Source organism: Schistocerca serialis, chromosome 3, assembly GCF_023864345.2.
Source record: "Schistocerca serialis cubense isolate TAMUIC-IGC-003099 chromosome 3, iqSchSeri2.2, whole genome shotgun sequence".
NCBI lineage: Eukaryota > Metazoa > Arthropoda > Insecta > Orthoptera > Acrididae > Schistocerca > Schistocerca serialis.
The window spans coordinates 126,115,565-126,136,466 of NC_064640.1; the positions used below are offsets into that span (position 1 = coordinate 126,115,565).

Here is a 20,902-nt window from a genome sequence, read left to right on the forward strand (position 1 = left end):
TAGAATACCACTGAACTAAATTATGTACACGAACTGTGTACAACAGATAAGACGCTGCTGATCTCTGCTCCGTTCAAATGGCTCTGAGCACTATGGGACTTAACTTCTGAGGTCATCAGTCCCCTAGAACTTAGAACTACTTAAACCTAACTAACCTAAGGACATCACACATATCCATGCCCGAGGCAGGATTCGAACCTGCGACCGTAGCGGTCGTGCGGTTCCAGACTGTAGCGCCTAGAACCGCTCTGGCCGGCTCTCTGCTCTGTTAGGAGGCTACTGTAGTTTACTGGGATTTGTGTTAAGGATGTTAACACTGGTAATAGTTTATGCAATTTGTATCAGTTTAATACTGTACATAGCCTCACACTTGTTTAATGTCATTTAACCTTTACAGTTAAAAGGCTCCGATATGATGATATGTACATAACAGATGATTTTTAAAGTCTGACATGTGCTGAAGCACAGTCTTTTACAGTATACCACTTGATAATACCCTTAAGGCTGAAACTGCAACAGCGAAAATAAATAATGTCAACATTCCATGGCATTCTGCGCAGGTACTTCTATGGGTTACCAAATTTTGTATCTATCTCGATATTTTCCAGACATGGCTCCCAGTGACTTCTTCCACTACCCTCAGATGAAGAAACCGTAGCATGGATGGCATTTCCAGAATGACAAGACGGTGATTTTCAAAGTGGAAAGTTTTCCTGAACAGCCAAAATGCAGATTCTAGAACCAAGGTCTCCACCAAGCCATCCACTATTGGTATTAATGTATCACACTGAAAGATTAATATGTAAGTAGGAATAACACACTCACGAAGTTTTATGGCCACCATTTGATTTTTCCAAGGTGATAATTAATACTTTATGAGCAACCCTTGTCTGTCTCGAACTTTCTGATAAACTCCTTAACCTTATTGGTTCTACTACATTTAATAGATGGCTTATAATTTTAGACAACATTATTGGGAAACAGCGATCTGTCAGTTATATAAAATTTGCAAAAAACAGCCTCGATCACATAGTCATTTATTAAAATTATTATGAGCAGTTTTATGAACGGGGGCCAGCACAGTTGTTCCAAGCGTTATCAGTGTCAGTCAGATGGTGCATCATCTGAAGAAAGCCTACTACTATGGGCTGAAACTGGTCATATTTTAATAAATGACTGCACGACTGAGACTAATTTCAATAAGTGGTTATTAATAAACTCTGCAACCTGTCAATTATCATTTAAAACCGGAAAATTTTGATCAATATAGATGTTATCCTGTCTTGTAGTGTGCTGACTTTACTCTTATTTTACTATGTTCCATATAAATTTCATTCTTTTACCTAAATTATTGATTTCTGGCATAATGCAGAATCTTCAAAACTTTTTAATAACGCTTCTTGATAAGTGTGAATAATTTTTATATTACGCAACTAAAGCAGATCTTTCTACATTTCATTTCATCCAGCTAGGAGAGTATGTTACAACTTACATAGCACTTCTTTTCCTCCCAAAATCTACCCATCTGCCTGCTGTGTTTCTTCTGCCATTCTTCTGGTTATCTTGTACCTCATCAAGGAGGCTTCTCAGAAAATCTGTAGTTGTTAGTGACTCAAAATTTTGTCCTATCTTGTGCATGAAAATTTCCTTTACATCTTCATGTGTTTCTGCAAGACAATGAGAATGTGTCTTCATCAATTATGCTAAGATCCTAATGTTCTTTGTGAGAATCTTGTTACCCATTCCAAGTCAGTGACCATAAAATTGTCACTATTTCCTGATTGTATGTATGATTTTTTCTGTAATCTGATAGCCTTCCTTTGATTTCTTCTTCATCCAAATTCCATTTTCACATTTGCATCCCAGAATTTTCCCCAGAATTATTCTTCCTTGTTTTTAGGTATTTCCTATTTATGATCAGTCAAAAATTATCATAGTCTCAGATCTGTTTCTGTTTTAATAACTGCATTATAAGCTCATATCTTTCCTTTTTTAGAGAGGGTGCTTTTATTACAACTATTCCAAGAGATTTTGTATGCTGACCTCTCAGGTTTTTTTTATGAGATTAACTAATGGTATGGTGTTCTTCAGCTGAGTTGCCAGTTCCATTCTTCTGCATAGTCTGCTGATGATGGATAACTGTTGCTTGGACACCAATCAATCTCATGGGAGTCCAGGCACAGACTAACATAACAATGCAGCTTGGAGCACCTGCAAACAATGACTTGGTTGTTGGTTGAAATATCATGCAGAAGAACTGAATTAAAAACTTGATTGAACACCCAAAACCACACCAGAGTTTGTATGCTATTTGCAGTTTTGGAATTCTTTCTTTGTTATCTTCCTGTTTGGGCCCTGCTGGTTAAAAAATCTTAGCTAAATACTTGAATTTTTCCACTAAGAAGACTTCCTCGATCTGTTGATTAAAGGTTGTTTGCTGAGCCCTATTTGGCTCCTTGCATATACTGCAACTCCTCGTACCAAATTTGGAGCCTGCTTTTTGCCGCTATTTCATGTAGTTTCTGTACAGACTCAATCACTTATTGTCCATTACTGGAAAGAACTGAAGTACATCATCAGCAAATGCTAGGCAGTGAAGGTCAATTTAGTTTAGCAGGCATCTGCCAATAATTATACCATTACATATATTTTTCCAGTTTGTAATCACTTTTTCTATAACTAAATTCAGCACTGGATGTGGTCAGCTACGCTTTGTTTGATAACATCCTTTTTTTATCAGCTTGGAATTCCTTGAGAATTATAAACACTGTCTGTGTGTCTATGAAACATATACTTGTCTGAAGTTAGCAAATATGATAATGGTTTGTTTGGTTTTGTGAATTTGAAGGATAATTTTAAGCATTAGAAATTATTCTATGTAATACCTGCTGTTTTGAAATCCTGCCTGGTGTTCTCCAACTTCTTTCTAACCTATTCAGTAGGAACTTAAGAGAACATTTGCAGATGATTAAGGGTGTGCAATTCTTCTATAGTTATTTACATAAGGTTGGTCCCCTGTCTTGTGAGGTGAGTGAATTAATGTTTAATACCCTTATCAATGGTTGATATCGATTGCAGGTCAGAGGTGTTACAGTTTGCAGTTGAACACCAGCAGAGGTGTGTGCAGCATGTCACATGGGCTGAGTAGCTCGCCAGTCAAGCAGCTGTAATTCAGTCTAGTACAGTCCACTGCACAATTTACTAGCAATCACGCCATTCTGCTTATTGGATTTTGACCCTGCATTGTTCCTGGACTTCCTTGTTCTCATTATTGGCTTTCATTTCATGTTCTGCTCTTGAAGAACTTGGCTTTGTTATGGATTACGCATTTTTATCGGAAGCCAACAGAAAAGTGATGACGAGGACAGCATATGACTTTGCGCTTTACCCCCGACAGGGAGGTTACAACAAAAGTTTTGAGCACATCGAATCCTACTTTTGGTGAAGAGCTTAAAACTGTAAATCTTTTGTGGTTGCTCCTTGACATCAACATTCTTTCACAAATGAAATTCAAGAATCAAAAATAGTGTGTCACCACCACAAGCAGCATTCAACTAATGATTCCAACTCATCACCTTCTTTTTCAGCTTATAAGTCTCACCCGAGTTCTGTGCTCAGATCGCCATTGTCTTATGAGCGACTTAAGTATGTCAATCCTTCTGCTTCTCCATCAGTGTTAAATGAATTTTTTTGTAATGTTAACCAGACAGGTCCAAAATGCCCTCCCTCCTTAGTATTGTGACATGCTTAGCATTGTGACATGCTTCAAGCAATTCAAAGAAACTCCAGTGCTGCCCCGAATGTGGCAGTCAGCTTTCCAGAAACAGCTGCCTACACTGTGCAAAAGACCATCACTCTTCTGTCAGCTCTCAATACAAGAGCATAATCTATAACAAAGTCAAGTTCTTTGAGAGCAGAACACGAAATGTGTGCCAATAATGATAACAAGAAAGTGCAAGAAGAATGCAGGGTTGAAATCCAATATGCAGAATGGCGTGATTAAGAGTATATCACACTACAGTGTACCAGACTGAATCAAGGCTGCTCGCCTGGCCCCGTTGCTATGTCTCTTGGCCAACATGACAGGCCATAAATGGCTTGGCCCATGTGATGAGCTGCACACACCCCTGGTGGTGACCATCAATGGCAAGCTGTAGCACCTCCAAGACATGATCGATATTGGCCATTGGCAGGGAGAGTAAATAATGCACACTTCCATTCTTAGGAGATTTTCTCAGGTCACCAGATGTCATGTAGTATTTCTCGAGGTTTTTGGGCCTCTTTGTTACAACTTACAACATTTCAACAGTTATTGACACGTCCTGGTGCTTTTAATGATTCTCATAAGTACTATTGATTCAACACTTCCATATGCATTTTCAATGTATTTTCTAAGTAGTTCGCTGAGAAAATTACTTTTAAATAGTGAGACAAACTTACAATGATTATGCTAAATTTCGCATTTTATTCCTTATAAATTTCATTCCAGTCCACGTCTTGCAATTTATTACTAAAATTTTTTATTTAGGTCATTGATTACACATATATTAGCTTCCTTTGAGCTTTGTCTACAAAGGCATTAGCTATTATGGCTCTACAATACTGATCCACTGGTGTCAGAAAATTAATTACTGAACTCAAATAACTGTATGGTCCAAATATATTTCAATCTTTTTTTCGATCAAAATCCTTATAAAATCTATATGGGAATCACCAAACAACAGTAAGTACTTCTTTTTGTTCGACTGATACTTTAGCCAAGAATCACATGCCCAATAATCAGTTCAGTTTCCCAGGATGTTCTGTATATAGTTATAAATATGATGATATAAAAACTGTCCATCTCCATACTGCTTTTAACATAAGTGGATGGATAAAAAATCTACTTACTAAGCAGTGGCAGGAGGAAACACACATACAAATTATAGGAATGTGCAGGCTTTTGGAGCCAGTTACTCCTTATTCTGACAGAAGGGTTGAAAGTGAAAGAAAAGGGATGAAGGAAAAGGAGTGGCAAGGTTTTGGAAATGATGGCGTTACGAAAATGTCGCCCACAAATCTGGATCAGGGGAGACTTACTGAATGGGATGAGAAGGAAAGATTGATTGTTGGAGACTGTAACATATGAGTTTTGAAAACATAAGAGCTTAAAGTGGAAGATAAGGTAATAAGCAAGACAGAGATTACTAAAAAAACATTGTGAAAGAGTTTTTACTGTAATAGATGTCCTGCTTATTACCTTACTTTCTACATTTAAGCTCTCCGGTTTTCAAATCTCATTCAGTGCAGTCCCCAACAACCAGTCTTTCCTTCTCATTCCATTCGATAAGTCTCCCTTGACTTGGGGTTCTGGGCAACTTTTGCGCAACTATCCCCATTTTCTAAGACCCCCTCCATCCTCTTCCCCTTCAACCCTTCTGCCAGCAAGAGGGGCCAATGGCTCTGAAAGGTTGCACATTTCTATAACTTTTATAAATGTTTCTTGCTGGCACCACTTGATGAGTGCAATTTTTATCCCTCTAGTTACATTATATTTTCAAAAACTGATTCTTTTTGCCAATATTAGTCGATACCCCTTTTGAAATTCACTGATATGGACATGGGTAAGTTCTTAGCATGTCAATATATCAATAGAGTCGTCGACGGTACTGTGGAAATCAGGTGTATCTGAATGTCATCCAAATGTTCCAGTGTCCACAAGAAATGCCAACTCTTACGATCTTATGATTTCCAAAAGTGTGTTAACATTGCACAGCTTCTACACAGGATTATAAATCTATGCAATTCCTTATAAGGCTTAATGACTGTCTTCATACCACATCAGTGTAGTTGCACTCATCCCAGCAACAGCCACTTCAAGTCTTCATGATGGAAGACATTTTCAGGGGAAGAAATTATTGACATCAACTGCATCAGGACTTCATGCGGAATCAGAAGCAATGAGTGAAAATGTGTGCCAGATTGGGATTTAAACCAAGGATCTCCTGCTTACGAGGCAGCTGCATTAACCACTGCACCATCCAGACACAGTGTTCATTGCAATTGCATGGATGGCTCCCAGCCAACTCATATTCCCACCTAGTGCTACCTATCCACAGTCCCTGTCCATGTCCTCCATGCTCGCTACTTTAATATTCCTTCAGGTCAAATGTTACTGTGCATCCACACTGAAGGTGATGGACTCATTGCCCATCATGGAAAATCATTTATAAGAATGCGTGGTGTCTGTTCTTCCGGACATGTAAAAAAAAAAAAAAAAAAAAAAAAAACAGATAACACGCATTCATAGAACTTATATATAAACCAAAGACCAGACAGCATCATTAATGAAATCAGAATAGATACATTTAACCCTCCGACAGTCGCGCATGCATCCGAGAGATACTTAACCTACTGTTTCTCTAATATTACCACAATGAACAGTGGTAACGGTTTGCTGGCCCATGACATCTTGTGTCATACCTCTCTTACTGCTTTACAGGAATTTCAGTCTTATCCCGATACTATCAAGGTCATAAGTGAGTCAGGTGTGGGAACGTGTACTGCCTGTATCTCTCAGATACAGCGCGCCTACTCGGGTAACGCTTTGTCGCCGCTAATGACTGCAGCTGTTGCATTGCTTGCAGCATACGCAAGTCGGCAGTTGCGTTGTTGTCTTCTAAATGAAGCAACGTTTCGTTGTAGCTATGTGTACTCTCTTTCAAAATGAGTAAACGATATGATCTAGAAAATCCTAAGGATTTGGAAGAAGTACATCGCCTTCTTCTCGATGACGAGGTATCCATTGAAGATGAAGATGATCTTGCAGAAACTGATTCAGGAACCGGAGATATACTCGAAACACGATCTGTAGACTCAGACACAGATCATGAATTTGATGAAGAGGAAAATAATGAAGTGCAGGAAACTGATGAACATTACTATTTTGGTGAGTAGAAAAGACAATAAATATGCTTTCAGATGTAATAATAACAATAACTAACAATGGTGTAATGTACTTATTTTTTTATTTTAGGTAAGGATGGAACTAAATGGTGGAAAGTGCCTTGGAAAGCAACACAGACACGGCCTCATGATATACTAACCAAACTGCCTGGGGTAGTTGGAGATGCAAAGAAAATGGTAACTGAAATTGACTGCTGGAGCCTATTCATCAGTAATGATATCCTAGATCTAATTGTGGTCAACACTAACAGGTGTATAGCTGATCTAAAAGGAAACTTTGCTCACGAGAGTGACTGCAAGGACACAGACGCAATCGAAATAAAAGCCTTTCTTGGCTTGTTACACCTTGCTGGTGTGTTCCGTGGTGGGCGACAGAATGTTCACGACTTCTGGACAGCAGATGACCTTGGTCTGAATATTTTTAGAATGACCATGTCCGAAAAACGTTTCCTGTTCCTAATATGATGTGTTCGTTTTGATGATGGAGCCACAAGACAAGAACAGCGCAAGACAGACAAGTTAGCAGCTGTGAGGGAAATGTTCACCATGTGTTTGAATAACTGCAAGACACATTACTCCCTCAGTCAGGACGTCACAGTTGGTGAGCAGCTACCAGCATTTCGACGCCGGTGTGGATTTCGCCAGTTCATACAATCTAAACCATCTAAATAAGGCATCAAAATTTTCTGCCTATGTGATGCCAAGCTTTATTATACTTACAACATGGAAATATATTGTGGATTACAACCAGAAGGACCCTTTCAGAATAACAACTCCGTCAAAGAAGTAGTTCTGAGACTTGCCGAACCAATATATGGGACGGGTAGAAACATTACAGCAGATAACTGGTTCACTAGTTTGGAATTAGTAAGAGAACTGCTTAAAAGGAGACTGTCGTTTGTAGGCACAATTAGAAAAAACAAGAAGGAACTGCCATCGAATTTCGTAGCACCAAAAAGTAGACATCAATATGATAGCATATTTGGCTACGGCAAGAATGAAACCCTTGTGTCGTATGTCCCGAAAAAAGGGAAAACTGTAGTCCTCCTTTCAAGTATGCATGTATCGTCAAGTGAGGTTTCGGAAGGTTTAGAGAAAAAACCAGCAATTATTCTACACTATAATGACACCAAACCTACAAAGATGAGTACCGCATTTTTCACACGTATACTTGCTGAGACAAGTCTTTTTTGTCTCCCTGTAGCAACCTACAATGTAGCTAGGTCAACAAGAAGATGGCCTATGGTGATTTTTTTTTCCACCTGTTGAACACTGCAGGCATCAATTCAAGAGTAATTTTCTTGGGCAACAAGAATAAATACTCAAATCGGCGCGAGTACCTCAAAACTTTGCCTCTGACTCTACTACAAGATCATCTCAAAAGAAGAGCTCTTATTATGACTCTACCTGATGATATAAAGTCAATGCTAGTAAATTACAAACCTAAAGGAAAAGAGCAAGAAAACGCTGAACAATCCTTGGAATCAGAAAACAAGAAAAGAAAAAGGTGCCAGTCATGCTACAGGGAGACAAAAAAGACTTGTCTCAGCAAGTATACGTGTGAAAAATGCGGTACATATCTTTGTTTGCAAAAGCACGCAAAAATAATTTGTGAACACTGTCTTTCTGTAGAGGGCAATCAGTAAAAAGAGACATGCTTTGATTAGTTCAGTAATTTATTTGTATCTATAATAAAATGTCAAATATTTCTGTTAATTTGAAAGTGTAATGAGCCTGATGTTCACTTCTGTATTTGTAAAATCTGTAACAATAAAGGTAACTGCAATTTAAAACAAAAACAAAAGAAAAAGAACCTGTAAACAAACAAAAAACCACAAAAATTGTCGCATGTATCCACGAGATACATCGCGACTAGTGGCGTCATGAAAGTTGACGCACCTGCTGGAGGGTTAACTGAACATGCTGCCCCATTTTATTGCTCAAGAACTCTTTCTGTCATACCTACAAACAGATAACTTTTGTGGGAAACTAATTGGATGACTATCCACCCTTCTTCAGTTTTTTCCTTTGATATTAATGTCACCCACATGCCCACCAAAACAGTGAGAGATTTGCTGTAGACTTGAGATTAATTGTGATTTATTACCTACTAGGGAACTAGAATGGGCGTTTTTATGAAGGTTTGACTATTCCCCATATGATAAAGGCAGTAAAGCCAAGATCTTTACAGCATTCCACCACCACCAAGTTATTTCATCTGATGTGCTATAACTTAATTTCAGTGTAAAACGTCAATTGACAAAGCAATAACTTAGTAAATTTCTTGAACCACCATGATTATTTTAAATAAGCAGCCAATATGGTCATAACCAACCAGAAAGCAACTTTTTGTTTTACTCTCTCTCTCTTTTTCACCAGGTGAAAGCTAAAGGAAATAGTCTGAGTCTGTCTCCATCAAAAATATATTAATTCTATATAGATTTTTTCTATGCAGTGTTCCTCTAAGAAGGTATATTACATTATTGTTCTCAATTCAAATTTAATACACAGTACTAGGCATCCATCAAATATGATATACACTTTCATCTAGTATAAAATCCTAAGTTTACAGTGTGTGACCACCCAAGTACTCATACATGCATAATCATTATCTTTAAAACATCCCACATTTAGAAAAAAATACCAGATTGTATTGAAAATGTAAGAGAGACAGGTAAATGCGGCAGCAGAACAGCTAAAGCTTAAAAACTGTGATAGTCATCAATTCTATTGCAGAAAAGCTAGTTCATACACATACCTGACAACATGATCACATCTCTCCCAGGATTGCGCGACATCTGCACTTGAAAAACCACGTGTGCACATTAACTGTACAGTTACTGATGGATCAACTTCACCACTTGCGCTTTGATCAATACTGTATCGCATTATTTCAGAAGGGATTAAAGACATTTCACCATCGCTATCCATTGATAAAACATGTCCTGCTATAACAACAAGCCACAACAGATTTTCATGCAGCTTGTACAGCAAAGGTCCAGCCTGATGAATATTTGACTGATTCTTCTGCATCACTTCATGTAACCTGGATGACTCTTGTTCTATTAAGCTTGCCAGCAATGGAAATGAGTGATTTAGTATCTGCAAAAAAATTAAATTTCTATTATCAAACAAAGGAAACTCCAGGTTATAATTAAATTTCTATTATAGTACAGAAAAAAAACACCACTGCAGCACAATTACAGGTCAGATTGCGTCCGAAGAACAGAACATTGTAAGCAAACTAGTTGATTTGCTTCCTCATGAAAGACAGCAATTTTCAGATTGATAAACAGTACAATGAAAATCATACTTAAACCAAACACAATTTTATCATTTGGAATTTGTAAATGTAGTGTGGAATGTTAAATGATGATTAGAGGTTTTAAAATCAAGATACAAGGTTGAAAAATGTGAAGGAAATGAAGCAGTTTAACAGGAAGGAAGGAAGGAACATTATCATTTAAAGTCCTGTTAATTACGAGGTCATTAATGACAGAACAGCAGCTCAAAATGGGAGGGGTCTGGAAGGTAATTGGCTGTGTCCTGTTCGGAGCAACTATCCTAGCATTTGCTGTAAGTAATTTAGGGTAACCACTAAAACATTAAGTTGGGTCGGTCATCCCATGAATAAGTGCCCAGTGTCTTAACTAGCTGTGCCACCTCACTGAAGAGGGGCTTAAGTGCTTTTCTAAACAAAGATAGGTTGTTCCTTAAGGATAAAAACATTCAAAGCTGTACAGTGGACAGCAGCTATACAGTGTAGTACACATTTGGCTATTTCATAGTGTACACTTAAAATATAACAAAACTAACAGTATTTAGACACATTGGCATTATTTATTTCTCTATGGGGCATTATACAACTTTCCAGAGAGAAAAATTCTAGTACCCCACACAAGCTAAAGATACACTCTGTCATTATACTACTTGGTATGAAAGTCATAAAAGAATTACAATTCTGTTTTTCTCAGTTTTGTAGCATTCAATCTATGTGGCTTTCTCCTGCACTAAAAAAGCTTTTTGAAGTCAGGCGTCTCACCGTCCTCATTCCAACTCCCCCTCTCTCCCATTCCCTTTTCTCCTTTTTGTTTGAGGGAGGGGGAGGGGAAGGGGGAGGGGGCTGGGAGGGGGAGGGCGAGGGGGGCAGGATAGGAGTTATAAGTAGCTCATTAGGAAATAAGAGCCAAAAACTCTGGAATAATAATTATTAATACAATGAGGAACACTAAAAGTTTAAAGTGTAAGATAAAGGCTGACAGCTTTTAATCAACTTTTAGCTGTTTGGTTCAAACATAACAAGTGTCATTTATAAAAGGTATGTGCTCAGACAATAAGGAACCTCGTTTTTCAAGAACCTTACAACAAAGTGATTGCTATTTTTTCAAGCTCACTTGTAGAATGGCACCCATTTGGTTCTTTTAACAAAATTCTTACAACCAATAGATATCAACAATGGTAAGATCAAGTCACAATGTGGGATTACATTTGAAGTTATGGGCATGGTATTGGTTGTTGGGCTGTTTCACATTCAAAACTATAAATTACTGTAATTTTTGACACTTTTTTTAACTGTTAATTATTATGATGGGACCACTGCCAAGTCATATCAATCCTTTACCAGTTATAAAAACATCACATATTATTATCTGCCTTATTTGGTTTGCCTATTCCTCTACCGTCAATCTAATTCTTTTCCCTGTTCATTTACTTAAGAACATAATGTCGATTTATTTTCTAATCTAATATTTCTATAATTACCACTATCACTACTTCAACTAGAACTTGTAACTACTGTGGCAACTGCTAAACAAATCTGTATTTAGTGTTACACAGACTAGGCATACTACCTAAGGAGAGCACAGTGGCTGCCTTGGAATGATTTTATTTTATTTTATTTTATTCACAACTTCAAGTCATACAACTAGTTTCATTACTCTTCAACTAAACGGGCCAAGAGAAGTACACACAATGTAAAGATATCTGCACTCTGACTGTTGTTCTAAAAATCAGAGCACAGATATATTCACATTTTGAGCACCTCTTCTGGCCTGTGACAAGTTACCACTTAATATATTTAAAACCATCTGACAATGACATTCTAATTAAACTAGTAACTATGCGGATGTTTGCCTAAACGATAAGGACATATCACTTCATGTTATAATACTGCCGTCTTCTGAAGAAGATAGATTTATATCTATTGAAACCTAGGTAAAGATTACTTTATCCTTTGCAACTGGTCGGCTGTTCTTAGTCTGATTTACGTGGAACCGTTGCTGTAGCGCAGCTATGTTTAAAGTACTAAACTAGTTCTGTTTCATGAGAACATCACAGTCCTTCCATATAACCTTATACATTGCTTCAACTGCTCCTGGTTGTATGATGCAATGTACAATGTACCTAACAAGAGCAGTATTGTTTTGTTCATTAACAGTGGGGTAATAACAGTAACAATCAATGACCATCTTTACAGAGCTATCTGTAAATACATCTGCAGAAATACACGAAGACAACAAGATTCCTGAACTAGTCTATGCACAATGGGATTTGAATCGAACTGCTTCAGATTTTTAGATCTAGTAATTTATGACAATTTTTTTTAATTTAGCCTAACTATTAAAACAATAAGAGTACACTGAGTAATCTGTTTCTTGTATTTGAACAAGTTCAATAACCTCTATTTTCCATTTCCTGTCTTCATGAAATAAGCTCAGATACACAGTGAATTACTTTATCTTTGACATCATCTAGTTATTATCCTAAATGCAGGAGGAAGTAAGGTTAATTTTTTGCTCTCATATATTTTACTTCAAGCCAAACTTGCTTAACTAAGTTCCAGTTCAGACTGCAATGCAATGAGCCCAAGATATATGACAGACATTCATTCAACCATGTATCCCAAGTGTGTCTTTTGTACAAAGGTCTGAAGGCAATCGTCAGCCTGTAGGTTGCTGAGGGAAACGTAGACAGGTAAACCTCACCCTGTATGCTTTCATTATCTATGTTTTTGCTTGTACACTGTTCATTTTTAAAGTGAGCAGAACAGCTGTGTCATTAGTTGCCATTATGTGGAAACTACAACATTATACTTCCACGCGTTTTTTCCACTGTCACATCACTGTGCTAAGGCTGTAACTATGCCCATGAGAGATTCTGTTTTCAAAATAACAGTGAAAAGAAAACCAAGTGGTAGGAACTATAAGGGGCGGTCTCAAAGTTTTAATTATAATTTCTAAAAAATAATCTGTTTGTTTGTTAGCATTACCAGCACACATTTAAATTGCCACACCCCAGTGCAACATTTGAGGAGTCGAAACAAAGTAGTGCAGCCCATAGATAAAGTGGAGTATTGGGCAGTAATTCATTTTAGGAGAACAATGCTGTAACAATCCACACTGAGTGAAAGTGTACAGCAACAGTGCACCATCATATGGCACAGTGGTTACATTGTGCACTCTCTTCTAGTGTGGCCAAATAAGTCCAAAATGACAAAGATGCCCACTGAACTGAGGCAGTAGCATAAATGTTGCAAATGGATACACTGTTCTTATTTCAACCAAATGATGCCCGTGATGACTACATGAAACATATCATCACCAGAACCAAAGAAGCAAGACAGCTAGTAGGCATACAGAGTCAGGGCACCCAGGAGAAAGACTGACACCACCATAATGCGTAGTGCTGGCCAGTGAGATACTGCCCAGGAGACTTTATATGGATTTTTATGGTTGCGCTGAAAGTGGGACTCTCACAAAAGTTACTAAAATGCTACTTTGAGCCATATCATATCCTTTGTTCATTGTTGGACATCAGCTGTGAAGCTGAGGATTGTCACCCTTAATCAAGAAGACAAAAGTGCAAAGATGTCATCTGTATCCTTTATATGAAGTCCTACTACAGCCCTGGGACACAGATCAACAATGGGGGTATCTTGTTTAAGGAAATTGAAAAACCACATGACAATCCCAAAGCTTTGATGGGACGGCTACTTTCATTGCTAATCGTAGTGAAGAGGACGTGATAACACAACCAGGACACAAGGATCTACTAGTGCTACCATACACAGGACCATTGACAAGATCTAGATCCAGACTGCTGTTGTAGGCTCCAACAAGAACTTCTGAAACAGCAGGTCACTGTTTCTGCAGGACAGGGAGCAATGCTCCAAGTTGTGCTGTGTGCAGTGGTTAGTGTCACTGGCTAGCATACTGTGGTTTGCCTGTTCAAACCTAACCACAGCAATTTCACTGCCTGACAAAAAAATGAAGCACCTAGAAGACGTAGTCACACACACACACACACACACACACACACACACACACACACACACACTACAGATGGGTCGTTCGCGAACTAACGGGTCCATAGGAACAGTTCATCAAGATGAATGGAATGAGCGATGAACAAATTCTAAGGAACGGTCTTTCATAGTTCACTTTGGTCACGGCTTTCTACTTATAGTTCCTGGTAATGGGAAACGGTCGGTCTCGTTCCCACAGCGGCACCTCAGCCGGTCTTGTTCCAGCCTCGGTCCCGTTCCCATCTGTCTCGGTCTCATTCGGCCAGTCTCGTCCTCCTTCACGTGGTCACTCATCGCATTGCCACTGCCGACTGCTCATAGTTAGTTCAGTATAGAGTTGTTTGTTTCATTTGCTACCTTTTTTGAAATCTGAACTTCTGGTTCTTTTCGTATTCTATTCAGTGTCCACGACTGGTAATTATAATGTATTTTATAATTACATAAAATTATGTATCGTGTAATACATACATCTTTTCAGGTAACAAAATGGCATATCAACTTACTTCACTATTTCGATAAACAGCTGAAGAAATACTTGTACTTACAGCTGAATGAAGTCTTCGTTCCATAATCGACATAACATTTTGCAAAGAGAATATGATAACTTCTACAATCTTATTTCACTGATACAGGGTGGTGCAAGAAAAATTGGCCCCGAGTACTAGACTGCTCATTGTCACCTACCAATCGTCATCTATTGTTTCGGAGTTGTTGTTTACATTAGCTTATTTGTTATTTCTTCACAGCCTAGTTATTACGTGTGTATCTATTCTGCTTGTAGCAGTCAACAAATCCTACGTAATTGGTGAGAATTCTGTACCCAGGGCCAGTTTTTCGTGCGCCACCTTATATTATTTCACTGCGATCAGCCACATAATGCTACAGAAGGCTAAACGAGAGGTTTTGCAGAATCATGAAACTTACAAGTGTGTGAGAATTCTGCTATGAATAAAAACTCTGTACTTCAGGGCAGAGGCAAGTGCCCCCTCCTGGAGCCTTCAATCTTCAGTCACCTATGCTACTAATTTTCAGTTTTTCATAAGAACTGTATACCAAGCACAAATTAACAAGTAAAAATGAATGGTTGCCAAAAAAGAGCAACCACCCATGCACTAGTTCCCAAAGATGAACAAGTTTGCCCATCTCTAAAACACACACACACACACATATATATATATATATATATACACACACACACACACACACACACACACACACACACACACACACACACACACACACACACACACACAGTCAGGCAGTTGGTATGTAAATGATTAGAGTTGAAATTCCCTATGACAGGTGGAACAGCCGACCACCAGAGTACATGACAGGACATGAACAGCATCAGATGCTGAGTGATCATTGTGTAGGACATGGAATGCCATGTACCCGTGTGAGGCAGCTATGTCAGCATCTAACGAAGTATGGATGGGGCCTCACAGTTGGTTTACATTTGACCAGCTGGTTGAATCATGCAATATTCAGACTGTGTGGCAGTCAGATCCGACAGTGGCCTGATGTTGGACTGTATGAGAATGTAAGGGCAGGCATACTCGTCAAGGTTCTAGTTGAACATATCTGACCACCACAAGGGAGGATCACCGTATTGTGCAATAAACACATCATAACCCCTTCAGTTCTGTGCCTGCCTTCTGAGAACAAGTAATGGTCTCCATACAACATTCTGTGTCATCCTGCACCACTGTTTAGAGACTAGTAGCAGCCAGACAAGGGAATTACAACCCCATGCATAGGCTGCCATTAACACAATGCAAATGACTGTGTTCAGTGTGGTGTGGTGACCAAAAAGCATGGACTGCTGACTAACTGCATTGCATTGTGTTCAATGATGAATGTGGTTCTAAAATAGCCCACCCAGATGATCATCACTGGCGTGTATGGTGGTGGTTGGTGATCTGGAAAGAGGTTTGATTCTTCCCATGTCTTACAAAGGCACAGTGGTATTACTCCTGGCAGCATGGTGTTGGGAGCCATCAGATATGACTTCAGGTCATGGCATATAGCAATTGAGGGAACTCCAATAGCACAACAGTATGACACGGACACCCCGCATCCTCACATGTTACTACTCAAGCCAAAGTAACGTGGTGCCCTTTTTCAATTGGACAATGCTTCTCCACCCATAGCACACATCTCCATGAACTATCAGTGTGATGCTGAGGTGCTCTCTTGGCCAGCAAGATCCCCAGCTTTCCCAGAGGGAACATGTGGGACCAGCTCAAATGTCAAAGGTTGAGTGCAGAGCATGGTTGGAAGCAAGAAACATTCCAGCTGAACTGATTTATTCACTGTAGAAAAATAGAGAACACAATATCTATTTTTTTTATCAAATATTGTTTCTAACAATCTCAAACTTACATCTATGTGTTTTAATCTTTATATTCCCATTTACAAATAAACACTATGCAAGACTGTCTTCATAAATTATGTTTTTCATTTTTCAAAATTCTTAGGTCTTGGAACAGCTTCACAAACCACAAATATTCTACAACAGAAGTTGCAAGTGATACAAATTCTGCTTCTGTAGAAGACAAGGCTGCAGGACTCAGTTTTTTTGTTCCCCCATAGCATAACCTGATGTTAATTTTCTATCTGAACTATTGGCTCAATCAGCATAAGCTACTACAGTTTCATTGTTCTCTTCAGTTTTATAATGCATCCCATAATCTACTGTACCTTTTATGTACCACAGTATTCTCTTTAAACCTTTGCAGTGTGATTCCTTTGGATCACTTTGATACCAACTGAAATAATTAACAGCATAGCATAAATCAGGTAATATTGCTTGTGTTACATACAGCAAACATCCTATTAATTCTCTGATGATACTCTTTCATGCACTCTCATATCATTCTCTACTTCTCTGCAATTCAGTTCCATATGTGTGTTGACTGGCTTGCATTATTTAGAACCATACTTCTTCAACAGATTTTCCAAATAAGTTTTCTGGTTCAAAATTATTCCACTCCCCCTCTTATCTATCTTAATTCCCAAGAACAGTTTCAAATAATCCAAATCTTTCATTTGAAATTTACTTCTAAAAGGTGATTTGAATTCTTCAGTTTTCATCTTATCATTACCTAAAATGGTAATGTCATCTACATATAACAAAACATAAACCATAGCATTTTAGTTCCTGTAAGTACATCAACACCCATCAGCACTGCTTTGAACAGAGCCTGAATCTTTAACAAACTTGTCAAACATTAAATTCCAAGATCTTGAAGCCTACTTCAAATCACAAATTGCTTTGTTTAGCTTACCTATATTACCTGGTTCTACACTAAACTCTACTGATGTCTTTGCATAAATTTCTTCATATAAATTTCTATGAAAAAAGGCACTTCTTATGTCCATCTGATGTGCAGTCAATTTTCTGTAATTCACAGAAGCAAGTAACGTTCCCAGACTAGTCAACCTTGCTACGGGAGCACACATTTCATTATAGTCTAACCTTTTTCTTTGAGAACAACCTTGTGCAACAAGTCGAGCATTATAACTACTAATGTTGCCCACATTATCATGTTTCACTTTGATGACCTACTTAGTGACAACAGCCTTACTGTTATCAGGTAATTCACATATTATACAGGTCTTGTTTTTGTTTATTACTTTCATCTCTTCTGCTACGGTGTGAAAGAATTCTTCTTTATCTGATCTACTGTAAATATCACTGAAAATCTCCAGAACATCCTCAACATAAATTTCTGTATTTAATGCTAATTCAGCACAGTCTTCCATCCACACCGCATGCTTCCACTTTGTGGTGGTTCTGTGGATTTCAGGAGGTCTAACATCTTCATAATCTTCATTTTTACTTTGTATGGAGTCATTTTTGCAGTCACTGACATTTTATTCATTGATGATATCTCCATCATTTGTGTCTTCTTTGCAAGAAAACCAATCTTTGTTATTAAAATCAAAACAACTTTCATCAAACTTGATGTCTCTTCCCAGAATGATTTCTCTCTCTTCTGGGCACCATACTCGATATCTATTAACACATTATCCAACCACGAAGCACTTCTTTATTATGGAATCAAACTTTCCAGCAATAATTTCTGCAAGAAGTTGTAGATATGCTGCACAAGCAAACACTCTTAGTTTCTGCAACTTTGGCATTTCACTGTGCCACAGAGTTGCAGGAACTGTCTTTGTTAATGCACATATTGGTGTTCTGTTTATCAAGTAAACAGCAGTCTTTACTACTTTGGACCAGAAACATTTTTCAAGTTTACTGTTCAACAACATGCAATGTGCCTTATTTATAATGTTCTTATTCATCCATTCACTCCCTCTATTTTGTTGTTGTGTATATCTCTCCATAAATTCATACTAGATTCCCTCCTCCTCAAAGACGTTTTTATCTCATTTGACAGATATGATACAAGAAATTAGGACTCATATGAAGGCATACAGACGGCCATTTTTCCATCACTCTATTCGCAAGTGGAACAGAAAAGGAAATGAGAAGCAGTGGTACAGGATACCCTCCACCACACATCATATGATGGTTTGCGGAGTATCTATGTAAATGTAGATGTAGATATTCACCTCTATCATCAGTGCTGAATCTACTAATTCTCAAAGCACAAAGAGCAGTTGCCATTGCTTCATACTGTTTAACATATTCCAGTACTTCGGATTTATTCTGCATCACATATATAGCTGTAAAATGAATATAGCTATCTATTAATGTAATGATGTACCTTTTTCAACCATAAGACATGGGAGTAATAGGACCCACATCATCACTGTGTACTAGTTCCAGTGAAAATATTGCTCGTCCTCTTCTGATTGTGTGGAAGTCTTGTTTGCTTGCCTCCCATGCAGATGGTGCACGATTCTGGTATCTTCGGATCTTCAATGTTTGCTCCTTTCATGTATTTCGGAAGCACCTTTAGATTAGCAAAATTAAAGGGTCATAACCTTTGATCTCAAATTTGCAGTATTTCAAAAAGAAATGTCTTGCAGGGGTTTCTGGCGAATTCCAGAGTGTATTTTTTCCACCTAATTTTTCATTGCTGTGGCAACAACATCCTTTCCTTTATGAGTAGTTGCTCTTTTGCTCTCAAATGCGACTTTGAAACCACTGGTCTCCATTCAGTGCACTGGCATCTAGTTGTGAACCAGTCCAACAACAAATAAAATATTTTAATTGAAATTGAAACTACCTTTACATCGATAGATCTGACAACATTAATTTCACCAAATTGCTTTGCCTTCAAAACAGACTGAGATTTTGCAGCATTTATCACTACTGGTCTTTCAAGCGTTTCCACATTATCAACGTCTTTCAAGTCATAGCGTTTATCATACTGATCTTCAAGCATTTCCACATTATCAATGTCTTACAAGTCATTCACAAAGTGTTCTCTCACATCACAGTACACATACCACAATACCGAACCATTAAAAACACCAGTATAAAAACAATATGCATCCAAGCTCTCAACAACTTCTTGAGAGTCACAGCTTACTGAGTTTGCAGATCCTTTCTTGTTTTTGTTCCTTTTATTACAGTCATTTCTTTTGTGTCGCAATTCACCACAGCTATGGATTTTCAGCTAAACTGTTTTTCTCTACCCGAATTATACTTGTCACTTTCGCCAAGATTCGTGAACTTCTTTTCTTTTTAGTTTTCCCATTCTCATATATGCTAAACACTGTTTTCTGTCCCGAGTCTACTGCAGGTTTCTTCTTATTGTTTGCATGTTTATTTTTTTTATCTACGAGCCTATTTTTCACAAAGATTAACTTAAGATTTTCCATGGGTAATGTCTTGAATGCAGTAATTGTCTCATTCTTGTGTCATTGTCAACAAAAGATGACACACAACACCAGTTTCTTCAACCGTTGCACTATTCGACTGAAGATCATGTATCAACTTGTCAAATTCTAAGGAATTTTCAGTCAATACACCTACTGTTGGACTGAATTCCAATTCCAGTAACTACCGTATTTACTCGAATCTAAGCCGCACTTTTTTCCGGTTTTTGTAATCCAAAAAACTGCCTGCGGCTTAGAATCGAGTGCAAAGTAAGCGGAAGTTCTGAAAAATGTTGGTAGGTGCCGCCACAACTAACTTCTGCCATCGAATATATGTAGCACTACACAGGCATGCTTTGCAGGCACAAAGATAAATACTGGCGCCAAAACCTCTGCTTCAGTAAATAAATTTAAAAAAAAAAGGTGGAAGACGAGCTTTTTTCTCCGCCCCGAGTTTCGACCACTGCATTATCATTATCATTATCATACATTATCCAACAAAGTAAATACAAATTCCGTATCATCGAATGTAGCAGCATTTCAATGTACTACGAAAATCCGATTGGCAAGACTGTTTGGGATGTTTGTTAATATGGCCAACTCTACGATTCTCTTCACCATAAGAATAATATGAATATAAACATTTTGTCATGTATTGTTTTGTGTTTGCTGCTATCTCATTTAAATCCTGTCTGCCTAATAAACTACGAAACTAGAGCGAGACAACAGCAAACGTGGAAGAATACACATATCATGTCATGTTTATATTCATATTATTCTTATGCCTAATAGTGATACAGTCAGAAACGAAGCACGGCAATTGACTAGATTTTTAAATTTAAGATGACTAATTTCTGTGCA

The 20,902-nt window shown here is 38.0% G+C and overlaps 1 protein-coding gene across 2 annotated transcripts in view; it reads right to left on the minus strand.

The window, feature by feature from the left end:
• Nucleotides 1-20,902, minus strand: part of LOC126469818 (exportin-4-like) — a 225,342-nt gene that overhangs the window by 96,479 nt on the left and 107,961 nt on the right. For both annotated transcript variants that reach the window (XM_050097100.1, XM_050097101.1), the window contains one exon: nt 9,704-10,047. In XM_050097100.1, coding sequence (XP_049953057.1) covers nt 9,704-10,047 — 344 coding nt within the window. The remainder of the gene's footprint in view (nt 1-9,703; nt 10,048-20,902) is intronic.